Consider the following 14,503-nt stretch of genomic DNA (forward strand, 5'->3'; position numbering starts at 1 on the left):
GGTCAACATTGATACTTTATCAGTTGTATTTTTAAGAATCAGAATCCTCCTCCCCAAAGATCTCGGCAGAGAAATAATGGACCCAGGCTAAAATTATGTATACTGACATATTTTGCATACTGCATACTGAAAAAAACGGTGGTGTTACACACTTCAGTGATGTGTGAAAATGCATACTGAAAAAAACGGTGGTGTTACACACTTCAGTGATGTGTGAAAATGGCAACTGAATTATGAAGTCAGTAGTGATGTGGCTTATCTCACGTACGCAGCGCATGGCCAACTCCAGATTCAGAGATTCTGGAGTGTGGCCTTGAAAACTGTCATTTCTAATAAGCTCCTCCTGAATACTGTCACTGTACTGGCCAACCATTTGGCAAGGGCCTTGTAGAAGACATTAAAATTAAAGCATTGTGTTTATGGATTCTGAGTTTTCTTCAACCAGAGATTCTAAAACCCTCAAGTTTAGATAACCTTCTGGCTTCATTAAGCTTCCAATCAGTTTAGCAGCTTAGGCAGAATATGTGCCACTGGCCTACTTACGTGTCCACGGTATATATAATGCCTTCCAGCTACACTGGGGCTGAGTTTGTTATGATTTGCCTTAAATTAAAAAATGAAATTCTTATTGGAGAATTTGGCCTAATTAATTTTAGGCCCAGTGTAGTCCTATTTCTTCCATGATCTTATGGGGCTAAGTAGATATGAAAATGGCAAATAAATGGAAATTCTATTTAGTGTACAAAAATTGTATCCTGACCAAAAATATTGAGTCAAGGACTGAATAGAAACGTTCTTTTTACAAAATCTAGGTTTCCTGAAACTTCTGACTGAACTTTCCTTCATTTATTATTTTCATACTGTTTTTCCTTGTTTAGCATGTACTGAAAAAGCTTCTGGCTATAACAGAACTGCTTCAACAAAAACAAAACCAGTATACAAAAACTAACGATGTCAGGTAGCAGCCTTCGCCCAAGGATCCTGCTTGGATTCAGCATGCCCAACACGGTAATTCATATCAGTATAATGTCTCCTTTGCTCTTGCCAAAAAATAGCACACCTTTCCACATTCCAGTGATGTGTGAGCTATGCAAACAAAAATCCAAGATTCTGCTGGTGAATAAATGTGCCAGCAGCTTTGTAAGCTATCTGTGCAGGAAATTTGCACTTTTTCCACATATGGAATCAATCTTTACCAACTTCTGACTGAGCCTTGGTGTACAGATCACCTTTCACACAACAAAATGCTATGACTGTAAACCTTGAACTTGGAAAGTATATTTTCAATACATCCAATTGCCAAAGTTTTGCTGTCTTGGAAAAAGAACTATGAAATCAACTGACAAGAAAAAGGATTCTGTTGACAATTGAGTATAACTGGATTGCTGACTTTAACTTCCTCCTGATTAGGAATACGACCGTTTGACTGTTCAGTGACTATTTCTATTTACAGTTTCCAGAGTCTGCCACTATAATAGGAACAATCTTTGCTGTATACTTTTTAAAAATACTGTGCTATTTCTCTTGCTGGAACTGTTGAAAGAAAATATATAGAATGGATCTACTGCTCATCAGCTTTATTTTTTAAACATACCACTTATTTTGTTGGAATTGTCAAAGACTGTATTTAGATCTCATGATGCTTTCGTTAAATGTTTACAACAGTAAATAGTTTGAATTCAATAAATATTATTGGTCGTACTGATCAATGCATGTTACCTATTCATCCATTCTATAGATTATCGATTTACTTTATGTGTCTAAAAATATCTGGAATGCTTTTGTTGAAAGTACTCATTTCCAAATTGATTTTTTTTACACAGCTACCCATCTTTGAACTTTTGACTACTTGTTCTATCTGCTGCATATTTAGTTTGTATAGTTTTATTTGCTTCTGTATATGTATTTTTGTGAGGTATTCACAAGGGTTTAAGTTAAAATAAAGCCAAGGGATATCCTGAATAATTGATTACTCCTGTCTAAATACAGCTAAGCATTCAATTTCATTATTTTCCTCCTCCTCGGGGGGGGGGGGGCAGTTCAAATTTAGTACCAGAGCAAGGCCCAGGGAGAAGAAAAGTATCAATTCCTTCCCTCCCATAATTATGCAGAGAGAGAAGGCATGCAAAAAAGTACATGGCAGAAAAGCATTTTCTACAGTAAAAAAAAAATCAGGGATTTAGAAGATTGATGCATAGCAAAGTTTTAAGCTCTTAGAGGCTGTTACCTCTGTGGAGACAGGTGAACAGTGATGTTCAAAGCCAAACCAACACCCAGTCTGCTCTCCTGTGCTACTTTCCCTTGGTGTCAGTTCCCATTACTTTACTTTTCCCTCACTCCTGCTTTACAGCTGGACTACTATGGCAGTAGCCCATTTGAGTTACGGGATAAAGGCTAGAGCGGAAGGGATATGGACCAGTGACAGCTCCAAAAACATTTCAACACCATCCAAAGAGGTCCAAATTCTAGTGCTAGGCAACTTAATCCTCCCCCACTAATAACCCCTCAGTCTTCAGCCACACTGACCTGTCAATCATCCACCATTCTCCAGGCTGAAATTTCCTCTTCTGCCTTTTATATTTTAATGCCATTTTTATCTCTTAAGCTGGAATAGGAAATGTGTCATTTACCTTTGTACTCCTTGCAGTAACATGAAATAAAAACTCAAACTTTTTTTAATGGGGCTGGTAGGAGACTCATAACAATAAAAAATTATTAAAAAAAAAATAAAAAAAAATGTGGACCTTGCTCTGATACCAAAGCTTAGGGACTTAAAAGAGAAACAAGATAAATTATGGACACTCTGCAACGCTGCCTAGAGGCTAGCAGCATTGCTACTTAACCTGGACTGCACTGGAAGATTGTCAACTTTGGCTTCTTCCAGTCCATGTTTGTAAAATCATACTTCATTAATTTCATTCCTCATTCCACAATGAGAAGGAACTAAATCAAAAACTTCAAACCTGAAATGTAAAGAATTATTAGGATATACATATAGTACATACTGCCCTCACATACTGAGATGGAATTAAAATGGTACCTACGTTCTAATGCTAAGTGCAGCCTGGGATGCATTGACACTGAGAACAGTTGTGTATCCATCAAACTCAGATTTACAGGGCTACAGAGTTTCTCAGAATTCCTGCAACCCAGTTTTCTAGAAAAAATTAAAGACATTCATAATTTGGTTCCAACTTAGAAACCGAATAAGATCACAATTAAATATCTAACAAATGCTATTAATATGCAACACTTATTGAACACTTAGTATATGCCAGCACTAGTTCCATTAATCCAGGGAAAAGTAGGCATTATTTTCCTTGTTTGCACCTTGGGAAACTGGCAGAGAGCTTTAGAACTTGACCAGTCACGAAGTGAAATAGACAGCCAAGATCCATACCCAAGTGTTTTAGTACCATAGCAGTTACATTTTATATCAACTCACTTCAATCTGATTTCTTAAACATATTTGGTAAGTTAACTGTAACACCGATTTATATGGATTCACCTGAGTAATGTGTTAGTCTTGTAGCTGAATATACAATTTGCAACTATCTGCTGACCTACAGCAACTTAATCTTTTTATCTAGAGCACTATTCAAGACAGACTGCGTGTTTATTTGATTTCTTCTTTAGACTTTATCTGGTAATGTTTTCAGGCAACTAATTGAGGACAAATACTAATTATGATTACCCTGGGTAACTAGCTTTCACAGTTTCACTTGAAGCACTTAACAGTTGAAGTGCATTTTGTAGTTCAGAAGTTACATACAACAAAGCTAAGTATATCACAATGACATTTGAGAAGGCATTTGTAAAGGTTTCTAGAGGGCAAAAAAACTAGCATGTTTAAAACTAATTACTCGGTTTTATTGTATTGTGGCCTTTTTTCCTAAAAAAAAAAAAAAAAAAAGGTTTGCTGCTTAAAATATAGGCAAATTAATTACAGCTTTGACTACTGTAGAAAGACTGATTTGATACTAGTCGTGATGGGGCAAGACTATCTAAACCAGGTGCTATTCTGGCTCCTTTCAGAGGTTTTAATTCACATAAAGCTATCCTGAAAGGGGGAAAAAAAAACACAAAATTTAAATAACAAATCGAAAAGTTAAGCAAGTTTAATATATTTGATGCCTTCACATTATTTCATTTTTCAATAAAGTTAAATGCCAGACCTGCTTCATCCTTCTGTTGGTTAGTTAGCATTGGAAAGTCAATTTCAAATGGTTAGAGAGAATCTACCAGGTCATCATCAGTCCATTCTTCCTAAGAAGGAAAAAAAACGTAGTAAGAATAACAATATACTGAAGCATAACAGCACTGTTTACCTCCTTACCTTTCTGGAAAATTTTCTCCCTTTACTCTGATTACAGGAAGGTAATAAACCAGGAAAATCTGTAATAGTTCAATCTTAACAGTAATATGGCTTGGTCTCACAAGACTACACCAATTGACAGGAGTAAAGGTTACAATTGTGACCTTACTGTATATCTGACATGTAAGGTGCAATATTTTTGAAAAAGGTAAGAGAAGAATCCTTGGAGAGTCAAAAACAGAGCAGAAATTTAGCATGTTATAACCGTAGGAAGGATTCTTCATCAATTAACTATCATACCACTTCAGTACAGGGTAAGAAGTGAGAAAAGTCCCATAATAACAAGACAATATACATAAAAGAAGGATGCAAAAAACAAAAATGAAGGCTTCAAACCCCACACTTCTGTAATGCTTGCATTCTGGAAAAATAAAATCTTAACAGTATAGTCAGACCATTCTACAAGAAGAATAAATTAAAATTTACCTTTGGAGAACATACCTCTTCATGTTTGGGTTTCTTTGAGACATAATCATCATCTTCATAGCCTTTCCTCTTCTTCCTGTAATTGAGCAGCCATCAATAAGTAATCTAAAACTGGCAACAGAAACTATAAAATAAGGTGCAGTAGATGGAAAGAGATGAATTATGGAGAGGAAGACATTATCTTTCAAATTAATCTTTACGTTCAATGCAATTCGAACTAAAATCCTAATAAAATTTCTCATGGAACCTGTCAAGTGTAACTGATGTGCAAGACTGCAAAAATAGCAAAAAGAATCTGAAAGAATAAAGTATGGGGCCCTTGTCCCAGTTTTCATCAAAACACTATGATATAAAAGCTAAAGTAATCTAAAGTGTGTATTAGAAAGAATTAATTGCATCAATGATCAGGGCAGATAGGCAAAAAACAACGACGTATATACAGGAATTTAATCTACAATGAATGTTTAACAGGAAAATTCTGAATTTTTATTTGAAAAAAAGTTAGTATGAGATGTGTACCTCACAATTCACAAATAATTTTAAATGTTTTAACTGCTGAACACAAAGCAAAATAAATATTAATTTTAGGTTAAGAAAAGGTATTCAAATGTAAAAGCATTAAACAGAACACAAATCTCCTGGATACCATAAGGTAAAAGAAACAAGAAAACAGCTGTAGGATATATAGGAAAAAACAAGTATATAAAATATATAAAGAACTACAAATCAGGAAAGTAACACCAAAAACTGCACAAAGATTGTAAGCAGGCAATACAGAAGAAGAAATACAAATGCCTGTTAAACTGGAAACATCCATGCCTCATAGTAATAGGGGAAATACAAATTAAAATACAGTAATAATGTGATAACTGTTTTCTCACCCAGACTGGCAAGAGTTACAGACTGATACCATAAAAGTTGTACAATATGTATGAAAGTATTAAGAAAGAGAAAAAACGACTTACTTCATACACACATACACACAGGCAGAGAAAAGACTGGCAACTGTAAACCAACTAGATACTACCTCTGAGGTCACAGCTGGATTTGGGTTTTGGTCAAAGAGAACTTTGGTTTACCTGTACTGACTTTAGTAATGACAATATAGTTAAGTGTGTAATGAAAAAGAAAGATAAGGGATTTTAAAGACTCAGAAAACAAATTATTTTGTCTTAAAGTAGTGCCTGTCAGCGTGGTCCACGGACCAGCCATGAACCATTTTCAGTTTGCAATAAGGTAAAGTACAGAAACAGACTGTGTTTAGGAAATTTTAGAGCAATTCCATCGATTAATTTTCTGACTACTGAAATCTAATAAAATTTCAGCTTGTATTTTGTCTATTTCATTCTAGTAATTTGTTATTTGTTGCATTTTATCCTGGATTAAAAAAAAAAAAAAGTCCTTTTTAGACAGTCTGAAAAGCCCCCTCCCAAGTACTCACAGAGATGCAGTATTTCCTTGACACAGTACAAAAAGCACATAGAAACTTAGATGGAGTAAGAGGTACTCTGGCAATTAGAAATTGTGGATTATGGACCATTCAGTTACCTAGCTAGAAGGGTAGATTACCAGTTCAGTGGTCTGATCCAGAGGCTGATAAATTTCTTTATATGGTCAAATAGTAAATATTTTACACCTCATAGGCCATACAGTCCGTTTGTGTCACAACTACCCAACTCCTGCTGCAGCGTGAAAAGAGCCACAGAGTATGCAAACTAACTGTTATGTCTCTGTTCCAGCACAAGTCTTTCTAAAACAAACAAACAAAATAAAGTAGTAGTTCACATTTGGCCTGTGGGCCAGAGTTTGCCAACCCTTGGTCTAAGCACATTTCAAAATCAATGTGAAAAGAATATAATCAGTGCTACAATACTTTGACTTATTCAAGTCAACATTTCTTTACTTCTCTGTATCACTCTCATTTCTGTGAGTTACCACTGAAACCAACGAGTGAGATCTACCAATTTTAAGTTCTATGCTAAGCCATGCTTTGCAACGAGAGCTAGTATATAATAAAGTAGTCCCGCATTTTGCATGTTTCATAAATATGAATAACACTCCCATCTACTTACGTAATTACGTTAAGAGCAAGCTCAGCAGAGTGACATCTCTCCAACTTCTGTTTCAGAATAGCAACTTCTTCAGATCTGGGTGGCTCATATTTTTTTACCAAGTTTCTCATACCTATGTGGAGATAAAAAAGATTTATCCTAGTTATCCTAGACAATAAAAAGTCCTGTTCCCATAAGGGAGCTGAGTATTTCCCCATCTTATTATGGGAACAATAAATAAAACTCTTGAAATGTGATTATTACCAGGATTTGCAATGTTCTGCATTAAAACCCAATGAATACCATACCTCAAGTAATTATACCTGTCTGTTGCTTAGCCCATATCATATACAGCATAAAAAGAAGCATGTTCTACAATCTAGTAAGTATTTTTTCCAAATCCCACCATGGTCTCTTTTTCAGGTTTAACATCCTTTGTTCTCTGCCACCTGTATTTGTAACATTCTAGTGGCCCAAAGACTGTGCTTCTTATTTACAAAGGAAACCATTATTACATGACATGTAATAAAGGGAGATGCTTAGTAAAAAATGTGTCAATGATCCTTTGCTTCAACAAAATGCAGAACCTATACGATAAAGCATCACCAAGAAAACAATATTCTCTTTAGGCTGAAAGTAAACTACTGTGTCAGTGACTTTACAATTGCAAACATGTCCTCTACCCTGGTCTGTTTATGTTATTCAACTACAATAAACCAAAGAACATAAATCTCAAGAATTTTTAGGGGAATGGTGAGAGATCCAGGCCTTATTATTAGCTAGCCACGTGTGCCAAATAGGTGGAGCTTGCTGGCGTGCAAAGCAGTGTTTTCAACTGAATTAATACTTGTGGCTTAATATCTTTGTTCCAAAAAATGATGAATAAGGTACCTTAATACTGTTAAAGCTCTGAGTGTTTTGTCAAGAGCTTTTCTTACTTCACGTTACAACAAGTGGAATAAAATAAAGGAACTGAGAAGAAATCAGTCAAAAACTGTTAGCTGTACAATAAGCACAGTGGGTTATCTTGAAGGCTCCTTTTACCTACTAAATTCCATGATCCTAACTACTGTCTCTGGCCAAATCACAGTTAGCTTTGGAAGTGCGCCCTCTGGTGGTTGAACTGAAGACTTACACTTTTATGATTCCTAAATCACAAATCCATCGCTCGCAACTGAAGGAAGCCCTCAGAATCATTTCACAAGCAGAGAATCAAGAAATGATATTTACATGCCCTGAAGCATCTTACCTTCTGAAACATAAAACATATAAAAAGTACCCTCATTTACTACCCTTATCCAAGATAATGATTTTTAATCTATTGTATTGGTTTACCCAGTATTTCAACTACATATTTAGTTAACAAGGACAAGCAGCACAAAAAGTTTGGGGGACAAACACAGTTGACTTTTAATCCTAAAGCTTAATAGCCATGAGCCTTCAGTGACACACAGGCAAGATTGAAGAAAGGAGAGAGGTGAGTAATCTTGAACTCAACCATTAAGACAGCGTTTCTCAACATTGGCACTGCTGAAAGTTTGGGCTGAAAAATTCTTTGTTGTGAGGGGCTGTATTTGTTTTTCTGAGTCAGCTATTAAAAATTACTCTAAATTCAGTAAGGCTTGAAACAACAGAAATGGATTCTCTTCTCACAGTTCTGAAGCCCCGAAATAAATCAGTTTCACTGGGCCAATATCAAAATGTCAGCAGACCCCTGTTCCCTCTGGAAGCTCTAGGGGAAAATCCATTCCTTCCCCGTTCCAGCCTCTGGTGGCTGCCAGCATCCCTTGGCTTGTGGCCATATCACTCCAATTTTCAAGGTTTGCATCTTCAAATCTTTCTCTGTGCTCTGTCATCACATTGCCTTCTCTGTGTCAAACCTCCCTCTGCCTTTCTTTAATAAAGACTCCTGTGATGCATTTACCCTACCTGGATATCCAGGATACGGTCCCCATCTCAAGATCTTCAACTTTAACACATCTGCAAAGACTTTCTAAGGTAACATTCACGGTTTCCAGGGATTAGGACGTGGGTATCTTTGGGGAGCCGTTTTTCAGCCTATCAAGGGGCTACACTGAATTATAATATGTTTAGGAGCATTCTTACTTCTACCAACTAGATGCCAGTAGTAGCCAACCACCCCCCTCACCCCTCGCCAAGTTCGAATAGCCAGAGTGTCCCAGACATTGCAAAAATCACACCCGGTGGAGAACCGCGGCTTTTGTAATATCAACATGACTAGCAAATAACGTGTATTAACTAATTATAGCTGATTACAAAAAACCCTCCAAATTTAAGTATTATCTTTAATTTGGTTCCCTTTAGATCTTTTCCTGTGCCTTTCATATATCTGTGTACACTTCAAAAGGACTGTTTTAAATCTTAACTCTTTCTGAATCGATTTTCGCTTTCCTCGTAAGTTCTCTATGTGTACAAACTACTTCCTTTCATGAGTGCTCTACTTGTTCTCCACCAGTGAATGTATCCTTCATGCCTCCATGATCCACTAAGTCAATGAAAGTAAATCTAAACAACAATCTATATATCTCAAGTTAAACTTCAAGATGATATTTAGAAAGTAGCTTCGTAACAGAAGAACATAGTGTCCTGTTTTACTTACTTTTCATTATATCTAGTAACTGTGACAAGCAAGTTCTGTTCTCTTTCAGCATCAGACTTTCTGACAAATAACTGGTAAAGAAAGGAAAAAAGTTTTAATCTGAACACATATAGCATCTTTGAGAAATATGACATCATAAATTAGTTTCCCCCACGTTCATTTCATCAAGGACAATTTTAAAATTAATTTACTTTAAAAGTATCAAATAACAATACTTTGAACTCCACAAAAGTTAAATAATCTGTAACTATTACAGTCTTAAGGATTTAATACAACTTAGTTTAAAAGATGTTTAATGTTCAAATTAATTTGCCTAAATTTTGTAATATATACGCTTTCAGAGAAAAAATGGTTATGAAAACATTTAAAGTTCTGATTATTACTACTGTTAAGTGTTTAACATAATAAACTATGAATCTAACTTTGTTTTACAATCTAAGCAATTTGAGCAATTGAACAATTTGAGCAATCTGAGTCACAGGCACAGAGAAGTCATGATCTTGTAACTTGCCCAAAGTCATATAAAGCTAGGAAGTAGCAGAGCTGGAACATGGTACTCGTTAAGGATTCTCTCTCCCCTTAATATCAAGTTAACGATAGGCGCTCCTCTTGGGACTAATAGGTATTCAAACCAGTTAAGAATATCCTCATGCTCTGCAAACCTATTAAATCGTACATGCATAGAATCCAAATCAAAAGTGTTACTACTTTTCCATAAATGGATATAAAGCCTAATTATCTGTTTTTCTCAGAACCAATGATAGCATGAAAATAATTTCTATACTTAAATATTTTGGCTACTCTGAACTTTATATATAATTGATAAAGCCCAAGTGAACAAACTGTGAAGGCATAAGTAATCTTTCAAACACAAGTGCAAAAAAATTATTAATTTCTCTGAAAAATGGCAAAATGAATAAATGGTGAAGTACAGTTAACAACAATTTTTTTAGGAAATTTTGTTGCTATCTTTTAAACTATGCAGATTATTTAAATGATACTACGTAAATTTTGATAACTAAGTTTGGTGTTACAACTTCATCATCTATGATGGGAATTAGTTTTAGATATAAAAATCAACTCCCTTAACAATTTATACATTTCTGGTTATCAGTAATTCAAAATAACTATTAGTCTTTTCCTTTCCTTTTTCTCCCTAAAACCTTTCACACTTTTGGCATCTTCTCTTGTCTTTTTTTATTCTTTCTTTCTTTTCCACTTCCTAACATCAAGAGTGATACATTTGGTTCTAAGAGTTAGCTGACCAGACTCTACTTCTACGAGTCTTTAAGTTACCAACTCAATCTCAATCCTGAATTAGAATTTTAATATTTTGATTAAAAAAAATCCATAAGCAAGCAGGAATATTTAAGAAGTCAAACTAAGAGATGAAAAATAAATCTCGAAATCCAGTAAAAAAGAAGACAACTCAGAGCTAACAAAAGAACATCCTATAAGTATTAACCTAAAGCATCATCCAGAATATAACAGCACAAGAGCTTTCCCTTTCTGAAACCAGCAATAAATGTAAAGGTAATTCCAATGTGTCCCCAAAGTTTGCAAAGTAAATCAGAAGAATGATTTACACACACACACACATACACACACACCAAAAAAAAAAAAAAAATGATTTACAAGTACTTCCTCAAAGGAAAAAAAAAAAGAAGCCCAACTCTTTATAGTCCCTTGGAAATTCAAAAGTGTATTTAATTTGCCATGAGCCCAAGTTACCACAATTTCAGTTTCGGCTATCTGAAATTATAACTACACTTCCAAGATGACATAAACTTCATCCCTTTCCATCTACATAAGAAGAATCTCACCACTGGGGAATTTGCATATATGCTGCATCAGACCTGATGCTTCAACAGATTAATCAAACATCTGGCTATTTGAATTGTGGAAAAGAGGCTTTCTTCTCTTAGAGAATGGAACCTTCACACCTAAACTCCACAGATATCAACAATCTGCTGGCTATCTTTCCTAACTGGAACAAGGATTGATAGCTTTGTTCATTCTAACAGTACAGTGTACGGTACAGAGACAGCACTTGATAAAGTTTTGCTTAGTGAAATAAATGGAGGTATAGATCACTTTGGGGTTAAATGTATACATTTATGTACATTTGGTGAGCTGTGTCTGTGAAGAAGAGGCATATCATAAATTAAACATAAGCCCACATTCCCTAATCTTGCATTTGTTTTCAAATTCATAAATTGTTCATGTTTTGGAAAAGGAACCTAGGGAAAGTACCATGAGATGTGCAACAGTCCAGTGATATCTGGGGAAGTAGCTTGTGACCAGTTACATTCATATTTCTGTAAGGGAACATATAAACACTCCGATTAAGCTGAATAAAGACTAAATCACATCTGTTCATGTTTGCTAACCACCATTATCATGGATTTTGAAATTATGGATGAGGGAATTACAAACATGGAGAAAGTTTTAAGTTCAGAAAATTTTATCATCTTTCTCTAGGAATAAGATCAGGCAGAACTTCAAAGGTCATAGAGAAATTATAAAAATTTACAAAATCTAATTTGCTACTAGCCTGTGCTTGAGTTACAAATCAGTATGAAAATAATGTTTATCTGTGCACAAGATATTGCACCAAAGAATCAAGTAAACTTAATTCCGGTAAAGGGCTTATCGCAAAGCCTGGTTCTCACTGTGCATTTATGCATCAGCTATAGGTGTCTACAGCTCGAATGCAATTCATTTGGACATTCCCTAAAGCATTATTCATTCAGTAGATCTTCACTGAATTCCACATGCCACGCCTGCTCCACAGCAGAATGATAAACCAGGCAGACATATTTGCTGTGTGCATGTTGCTTACCAGTTCACAAAACTTCTACATTCACCCTCTACAGACAACTCTATCAGTCTTTCGAGAATCACCTGATTTACTTCTACTTTAGTCATAAAATGGATCCTCTCAGCTCAAAGACACTCAATTTTTAAAGATTTCTTTAAAAGCAGACGGGGCACCTGGGTGGCTCCATTAAGCGTCGGCTCAGGTCGTGATCCCAGGGTCCTGGGATCGAGCTCTGCATTGGGCTCCCTGCTCAGCAAGCAGTCTGCTTCTCCCTCTCCCTCTGCCCCTTTCCCCCTACTCCTGCACTCTCGCTCTCTCTTTCTCAAATAAATAAAATCTTAAAAAAAATATTAAAGGTCATTTCATTTCTTCTCTCAGTCGCCCTCACCAACCCCCTCCCAACCACAGTACGTATGAAGGACTATAGTCACAAAGTGAATCTCACTTAAAAACTCGGTCTCTGTTGAATCACAGATCTGTACCTCTGAAACAAATAATACATTATATGTTTAAAAAAAAAAAAAAGAAGATAGCAGGAGTGGAAGAATGAAGGGGGGGAAATCGGAGGGGGAGAGGAACCATGAGAGATGATGGACTCTGAAAAACAAACTGAGGGTTCTAGAGTGGAGGGGGGTGGGGGGATGGGTTAGCCTGGTGATGGGTATTGGGGAGGGCACGTTCTGCGTGGAGCACTGGGTGTTATGCACAAACAATGAATCATGGAACACTACATCAAAAACTAATGATGTAATGTATGGTGATTAACATAACATAATAATAAAACAAAAAACCAAAAAACTCAGTCTCCAGGAAGGGATAAACTGAATCTGAGTCTGATCAAAGTTAAAACACAGATTAATACCTTTCCATAGTAATTCCTGCTCGAGATGCACTCGACAAAATGGCAGTCAGGGCAATTTGGGAAGGTGTGTATAAAAGGTAAGCATCCGTCAATGCAATTCTATTAAGAAAGTCATCAGCTGTTTTCCTCAACATCTCTGGATTCTCCATCATGGGATAGCGAGTCTAGAAAGAAAGTTTGCAAATGTTATCACTTCTGAGAGTTAATGCAGTAATAATAGTTTAAAAATATTTATATTAACAAGAAAATGCTTAACACAGGATTCTTAAAAATAACACCCCAGGGGGCGCCTGGGTGGCTCAGTTGGTTAAGCGACTGCCTTCGGCTCAGGTCATAGATCCTGGAGTCCCGGAATTGAGTCCCGCATCAGGCTCCCTGCTCGGCAAGGAGTCTGCTTCTCTCTCTGACCCTCTTCCCTCTCTCGTGCTCTCTATCTCTCATTCTCTCCCTCTCAAATAAATAAAATCTTAAAAAAAAAAAAATAACACCCCAGAGGTGCCTGGGTGTCTCTGTTGATTAAGCACCACCTCCTCTAGATTTGAAATTCCTGCTACTTAAAGTTTACTTTTGGGAAGAAATAAATGGAAATGGATCTTGGCTTGATTACAGAATTATTTTTAGAATATGCCCAAGAAATATGGATGAGCCCATATTCCCTGAAAATTCTTCTTATACTAAACTCTAGATCCTAAACCCTCAGATCTATTTCAGATATCCACATTCAAGTCCCAAGGCACTAAGAAATCTCTTCTATACTCTAAACAAAATACTCTGAGTCAATTGTACAGTCACACCCATGTCTTATTATCCTGAAATACCTGACCTCTGATATGACAAATTCAGACATTCCACTCTGCCCAAGGTACTCCTTTCCCCCAGTATATTTGCTCAATTACTTCACAGCTACTCCCTGACTTCCTCCTCAGAACCTTTGGTCCCTTCTCCCCTTATCCCTCTACTTGCTCCTACTCACCAATGTCCGCTGATCCTCATTTCCCTCCAGAATTCCCTGCGCCCATATGCTGACAACATATTTCAGACAAAACTTTTAACAATGGCTGAAATCAAGCCATCTTCTGCTTTGTAACTATATCCACATTTCTGGGTGCTGCAACAGAAAACAATACCACCAAGAGGTCTGGTACTATTACTATAAATTCAAGTTCACTGACCTCAGGAGGGCTCTCAACAATGCCTAGCTATGATAATATTCCATAGAAAATTTGTTCTCCCATTTTTTAGTGACTGTGTTCAACATTTTCCACCTGTCTCAATGTCTCTGATAATTTTCAGCAACTCCATCACTCTTTGTAAATGATCCCTGCCTTTAACAAAGAAAGACACTCCA

General features: G+C 36.2%; 2 protein-coding genes across 4 annotated transcripts in view; one reads left to right on the forward strand and one right to left on the reverse strand.

Annotated features, from left to right (window-relative positions):
* The window catches only part of RASA1 (RAS p21 protein activator 1), a 104,125-nt gene extending 102,367 nt beyond the window's left edge, over window positions 1-1,758 (forward strand). Inside the window, exon 25 of the mRNA XM_028114533.2 lies at window positions 879-1,758. Within this exon, the coding sequence (XP_027970334.1) occupies window positions 879-962 (84 nt within the window). The 3' untranslated portion in view covers window positions 963-1,758. The remainder of the gene's footprint in view (window positions 1-878) is intronic.
* CCNH (cyclin H) overlaps window positions 1-14,503 on the reverse strand; it is a 41,209-nt gene that overhangs the window by 17,931 nt on the left and 8,775 nt on the right. Inside the window, exons 5-10 of one of the 3 annotated variants that reach the window (XR_015768187.1) lie at window positions 13,156-13,319; window positions 9,473-9,543; window positions 6,874-6,985; window positions 4,802-4,877; window positions 4,176-4,266; window positions 3,045-3,157 (exon numbers count right to left, since the gene is read on the reverse strand). Coding sequence is in view for 2 of the 3 variants with exons in the window: in XM_028114535.2 (XP_027970336.1) it covers window positions 4,228-4,266; window positions 4,802-4,877; window positions 6,874-6,985; window positions 9,473-9,543; window positions 13,156-13,319 (462 nt within the window). In the remaining variant the exon portion in view is untranslated. Of the gene's footprint in view, window positions 1-3,044; window positions 3,158-4,087; window positions 4,267-4,801; window positions 4,878-6,873; window positions 6,986-9,472; window positions 9,544-13,155; window positions 13,320-14,503 lie in introns of those variants that run through there. The other 2 variants (XM_028114536.2, XM_028114535.2) reach the window with 2 other exon arrangements.

Source organism: Eumetopias jubatus, unplaced genomic scaffold (assembly GCF_037043125.1).
Source record: "Eumetopias jubatus isolate StellerSeaLion01/CBP00866 unplaced genomic scaffold, mEumJub1_p1.0 scaffold_5, whole genome shotgun sequence".
Taxonomy (NCBI): domain Eukaryota; kingdom Metazoa; phylum Chordata; class Mammalia; order Carnivora; family Otariidae; genus Eumetopias; species Eumetopias jubatus.